The sequence below is a fragment of the Oncorhynchus masou genome, chromosome 5 (genome assembly GCF_036934945.1).
Source record: "Oncorhynchus masou masou isolate Uvic2021 chromosome 5, UVic_Omas_1.1, whole genome shotgun sequence".
NCBI lineage: Eukaryota > Metazoa > Chordata > Actinopteri > Salmoniformes > Salmonidae > Oncorhynchus > Oncorhynchus masou.
Window position 1 is genome coordinate 3,560,624 of NC_088216.1, and position 6,415 is coordinate 3,567,038.

A 6,415-nucleotide genomic window follows, 5' to 3' on the forward strand; every position below is an offset into this window, starting at 1 on the left:
CATTATCATACCATATTGATACATTATCATACCATATTGATACATTATCACACCATATTGATATATTATCACACCATATTGATATATTATCGTACCATATTGATACATTATCATACCATATCACAACATATTGATATACAGTGCCTTGCGAAAGTATTCGGCCCCCTTGAACTTTGTACATTAACAGTCAGTACATTAACCTCGATAAAACAGTCAGTACATTAACCTCAATAAAATAGTACATTAACCTCGATAAAACAGTCAGTACATTAACCTCGATAAAACAATCAGTACATTAAACTCAATAAAACAATCAGTACATTAACCTCAATAAAACAGTCAGTACATTAGCCTCAATAAAACAGTCAGTACATTAACCTCGATAAAACAGTCAGTACATTAACCTCAATAAAACAGTCAGTACATTAACCTCAATAAAACAGTCAGTACATTAATCTCAATAAAACAGTCAGTACATTAACCTCGATAAAACAGTCAGTACATTAACCTCGATAAAACAGTCAGTACATTAACCTCAATAAAACAGTCAGTACATTAACCTCGAAAAAACACCACAAACACAATATTACATCCAGAATGAGAGACACCACTTCACTGCTTTGAGACAGACAGGAAACAGAAAGGTGTGTTTGTTTCATTAGCCATCAGACAGGAAACAGAAAGGTGTGTTTGTTTTATTAGCCATCAGACAGGAAACAGAAAGGTGTGTTTGTTTTATTAGCCATCAGACAGACAGGAAACAGAAAGGTGTGTTTGTTTCATTAGCCATCAGACAGGAAACAGAAAGGTGTGTTTGTTTTATTAGCCATCAGACAGACAGGAAACAGAAAGGTGTGTTTGTTTTATTAGCCATCAGACAGACAGGAAACAGAAAGGTGTGTTTGTTTTATTAGCCATCAGACAGGAAACAGAAATGTGTGTTTGTTTCATTAGCCATCAGACAGGAAACAGAAAGGTGTGTTTGTTTCATTAGCCATCAGACAGGAAACAGAAATGTGTGTTTGTTTCATTAGCCATCAGACAGGAAACAGAAAGGTGTGTTTGTTTCATTAGCCATCAGACAGGAAACAGAAAGTTGTGTTTGTTTCATTAGCCATCAGACAGGAAACAGAAAGGTGTGTTTGTTTCATTAGCCATCAGACAGGAAACAGAAAGGTGTGTTTGTTTTATTAGCCATCAGACAGACAGGAAACAGAAAGGTGTGTTTGTTTCATTAGCCATCAGACAGGAAACAGAAAGGTGTGTTTGTTTTATTAGCCACCAGACAGACAGGAAACAGAAAGGTGTGTTTGTTTCATTAGCCATCAGACAGGAAACAGAAATGTGTGTTTGTTTCATTAGCCATCAGACAGGAAACAGAAAGGTGTGTTTGTTTCATTAGCCATCAGACAGGAAACAGAAAGTTGTGTTTGTTTCATTAGCCATCAGACAGAAAGGAAACAGAAAGGTGTGTTTGTTTTATTAGCCATCAGACAGGAAACAGAAAGTTGTGTTTGTTTCATTAGCCATCAGACAGGAAACAGAAAGGTGTGTTTGTTTCATTAGCCATCAGACAGGAAACAGAAAGGTGTGTTTGTTTTATTAGCCATCAGACAGACAGGAAACAGAAAGGTGTGTTTGTTTCATTAGCCATCAGACAGGAAACAGAAAGGTGTGTTTGTTTTATTAGCCATCAGACAGACAGGAAACAGAAAGGTGTGTTTGTTTTATTAGCCATCAGACAGACAGGAAACAGAAAGGTGTGTTTGTTTTATTAGCCATCAGACAGGAAACAGAAATGTGTGTTTGTTTCATTAGCCATCAGACAGGAAACAGAAAGGTGTGTTTGTTTCATTAGCCATCAGACAGGAAACAGAAATGTGTGTTTGTTTCATTAGCCATCAGACAGGAAACAGAAAGGTGTGTTTGTTTCATTAGCCATCAGACAGGAAACAGAAAGTTGTGTTTGTTTCATTAGCCATCAGACAGGAAACAGAAAGGTGTGTTTGTTTCATTAGCCATCAGACAGGAAACAGAAAGGTGTGTTTGTTTTATTAGCCATCAGACAGACAGGAAACAGAAAGGTGTGTTTGTTTCATTAGCCATCAGACAGGAAACAGAAAGGTGTGTTTGTTTTATTAGCCACCAGACAGACAGGAAACAGAAAGGTGTGTTTGTTTCATTAGCCATGTGTGTTTGTTTCATTAGCCATCAGACAGGAAACAGAAAGGTGTGTTTGTTTCATTAGCCATCAGACAGGAAACAGAAAGTTGTGTTTGTTTCATTAGCCATCAGACAGACAGGAAACAGAAAGGTGTGTTTGTTTTATTAGCCATCAGACAGGAAACAGAAAGTTGTGTTTGTTTCATTAGCCATCAGACAGACAGGAAACATAAAGGTGTGTTTGTTTTATTAGCCATCAGACAGACAGGAAACAGAAAGGTGTGTTTGTTTTATTAGCCATCAGACAGACAGGAAACAGAAAGTGTGTTTGTTTCATTAGCCATCAGACAGGAAACAGAAAGGTGTGTTTGTTTCATTAGCCATCAGACAGAAACAGAAAGTTGTGTTTGTTTCATTAGCCATCAGACAGGAAACAGAAAGGTGTGTTTGTTTCATTAGCCATCAGACAGGAAACAGAAAGGTGTGTTTGTTTTATTAGCCATCAGACAGACAGGAAACAGAAAGGTGTGTTTGTTTCATTAGCCATCAGACAGGAAACAGAAAGGTGTGTTTGTTTTATTAGCCACCAGACAGACAGGAAACAGAAAGTGTGTTTGTTTCATTAGCCATGTGTGTTTGTTTCATTAGCCATCAGACAGGAAACAGAAAGGTGTGTTTGTTTCATTAGCCATCAGACAGGAAACAGAAAGTTGTGTTTGTTTCATTAGCCATCAGACAGACAGGAAACAGAAAGGTGTGTTTGTTTTATTAGCCATCAGACAGGAAACAGAAAGTTGTGTTTGTTTCATTAGCCATCAGACAGACAGGAAACATAAAGGTGTGTTTGTTTTATTAGCCATCAGACAGACAGGAAACAGAAAGGTGTGTTTGTTTTATTAGCCATCAGACAGACAGGAAACAGAAAAGTGTGTTTGTTTCATTAGCCATCAGACAGGAAACAGAAAGGTGTGTTTGTTTCATTAGCCATCAGACAGGAAACAGAAAGGTGTGTTTGTTTTATTAGCCATCAGACAGACAGGAAACAGAAAGGTGTGTTTGTTTCATTAGCCATCAGACAGGAAACAGAAAGGTGTGTTTGTTTTATTAGCCACCAGACAGACAGGAAACAGATTATAACATCAAGTTCAGAAGTAAAAAAATAAAAATAAAAATATTGTATATATTCATAGAAATAAATGAAATTAAATCAAAATAATTAAAATGCTGAATATGAAACTGATTCCAGGAGCTTTGATGTCGGGAGTGGGCTTCTGTCCCCTTCTGAGATCCAGAACATTTCCTGCCCTGTCTGTCACACACACACAGATACACGCACACACAGATACACACACACACACACACACACACACACACACACACACACACACACACACACACACACACACACACACACACAGACACACAGACACAGACAGACACACACAGATACACACAGATACACACAGACACACACACACACACACACACACACACACACACACACACACACAGACACACAGACACAGACAGACACACACAGATACACACAGATACACACAGACACACACACACACACACACACACACACACACACACACACACACACACACACACACACACACACACACACACACACACACACACACACACACACTCAGAGACGGTAGCTGCAGGTGATTCCATCACAGCATTCTGGAGATGATGTCAGGCTGAAAGACCAGGAACAGAGGAGACCAATCAGTTCATTAGAGACCAGAGGAGACCAATCACACAGTTCATTAGAGACCAGAGGAGACCAATCACACAGTTCATTAGAGACCAGAGGAGACCAATCACACAGTTCATTAGGAGACCAGAGGAGACCAATCACACAGTCTATTAGAGACCAGAGGAGACCAATCACACAGTTCACAGTTCATTAGAGACCAGAGGAGACCAACTCACACAGTTCATTAGAGACCAGAGGAGACCAATCACACAGTTCATTAGAGACCAGAGGAGACCAATCACACAGTTCATTAGAGACCAGAGGAGACCAATCACACAGTTCATTAGAGACCAGAGGAGACCAATCACACAGTTCATTAGAGACCAGAGGAGACCAATCACACAGTTCATTAGAGACCAGAGGAGACCAATCACACAGTTCATTAGAGACCAGAGGAGACCAACACAGTTCATTAGAGACCAGAGGAGACCAACACAGTTCATTAGAGACTAGGAGGAGACCAATCACACAGTTCATTAGAGACCAGAGGAGACCAATCACACAGTTCATTAGAGACCAGAGGAGACCAATCACACAGTTCATTAGAGACCAGAGGAGACCAATCACACAGTTCATTAGAGACCAGAGGAGACCAATCACACAGTTCATTAGAGACCAGAGGAGACCAATCACACAGTTCATTAGGAGACCAGAGGAGACCAATCACACAGAGACCAGAGGAGACCAATCACACAATCACACAGTTCATTAGAGACCAGAGGAGACCAATCACACAGTTCATTAGAGACCAGAGGAGACCAATCACACACTGGCTTAGAGACCAGAGGGAGACCAATCACACAGTTCATTAGAGACCAGAGGAGACCAATCACACAGTTCATTAGAGACCAGAGGGAGACCAATCACACAGTTCATTAGAGACCAGAGGAGACCAATCACACAGTTCATTAGAGACCAGAGGAGACCACACAGTTCATTAGAGACCAGAGGAGACCAATCACACAGTTCATTAGGGAGAATTGATAGAGAATTAACAGTTCATTAGAGACAGAGGAGACCAATCACACAGTTCATTAGAGACCAGAGGAGACCAATCACACAGTTCATTAGAGACCAGAGGAGACCAATCAGTTCACAGTCAATCATTAGAGACCAGAGGAGACCAATCACACAGTTCATTAGAGAGGAGAGACCAATCACACAGTTCATTAGAGACCAGAGGAGACCAATCACACAGTTCATTAGAGACCAGAGGAGACCAATCACACAGTTCATTAGAGACTAGAGGAGACCAGGAGGAGACCAATCACACAGTTCATTAGAGACCAGAGGAGACCAATCACACAGTTCATTAGAGACCAGAGGAGACCAATCACACAGTTCATTAGAGACCAGAGGAGACCAATCACACAGTTCATTAGAGACCAGAGGAGACTAATCACACAGTTCATTATAGAGACCAGAGGAGACCAATCACACAGTTCATTAGAGACCAGAGGAGACACAATTAGAGACCAGAGGAGACCAATCACAGTTCATTAGAGACCAGAGGAGACCAATCACACCTATTAGAGAGAGGAGACCAATCACACAGTTCATTAGAGACTAGAGGAGACCAATCACACAGTTCATTAGAGACCAGAGGAGACCAATCACACAGTTCATTAGAGACCAGAGGAGACCAATCACAGTTCATTAGAGACCAGAGGAGACCAATCACACAGTTCATTAGAGACCAGAGGAGACCAATCACACAGTTCATTAGAGACCAGAGGAGACCAATCAGCCACAGTTCATTTCACACTGTTCATTAGAAACCAGAGGAGACCAATCACACAGTTCATTAGAGACCAGAGGAGACCAACCCACACAGTTCATTAGAGACTAGAGGAGACCAATCACACAGTTCATTAGAGACCAGAGAGACCAATCACACAGTTCATTAGGAGAGAGGAGACCAATCACACAGTTCATTAGAGACCAGAGGGAGACCAATCACACAGTTCATTAGAAAACTGAGGAGTTCATTAGGAGACCAGAGGAGACCAATCACACAGTTCATTAGAGACCAGGAGGAGACCAATCACACAGTTCATTAGAGACCAGAGGAGACCAATCACACAGTTCATTAGAGACCAGAGGAGACCAATCACACAGTTCAATAGAGACCAGAGGGAGACCAATCACACAGTTCATTAGAGACCAGAGGAGACCAATCACACAGTTCATTAGAGACCAGAGGAGACCAGTTCATTAGAGACCAGAGGAGACCAATCACAGTTCATTAGAGACCAGAGGAGACCAATCACACAGTTCATTAGAGACCAGAGGAGACCAATCACACCATTAGAGACCAGAGAGACCAATCACACAGTTCATTAGAGACCAGAGGAGACCAATCACACAGTTCATTAGAGACCAGAGGAGACCAAACGTCACAGTTCATTAGAGACCAGAGGAGACCAATCACACAGTTCATTAGAGACCAGGAGCACATTGCAACTGAAATCATGCCGCTGATTT

At 41.1% G+C, this 6,415-nt stretch overlaps 1 protein-coding gene across 2 annotated transcripts in view; it reads right to left on the minus strand.

Annotated features, from left to right (window-relative positions):
• Nucleotides 1-3,314: 3,314 nt before the first annotated feature.
• LOC135526064 (Golgi apparatus membrane protein TVP23 homolog A-like) overlaps nt 3,315-6,415 on the minus strand; it is a 207,724-nt gene continuing 204,623 nt past the window's right edge. Inside the window, exon 7 of one of the 2 annotated variants that reach the window (XM_064954140.1) lies at nt 3,315-3,472. In XM_064954140.1, the coding sequence (XP_064810212.1) occupies nt 3,380-3,472 (93 nt within the window). In that variant the 3' untranslated portion in view covers nt 3,315-3,379. Of the gene's footprint in view, nt 3,873-6,415 lie in introns of both variants that reach the window. The other variant, XM_064954149.1, reaches the window with a different exon arrangement.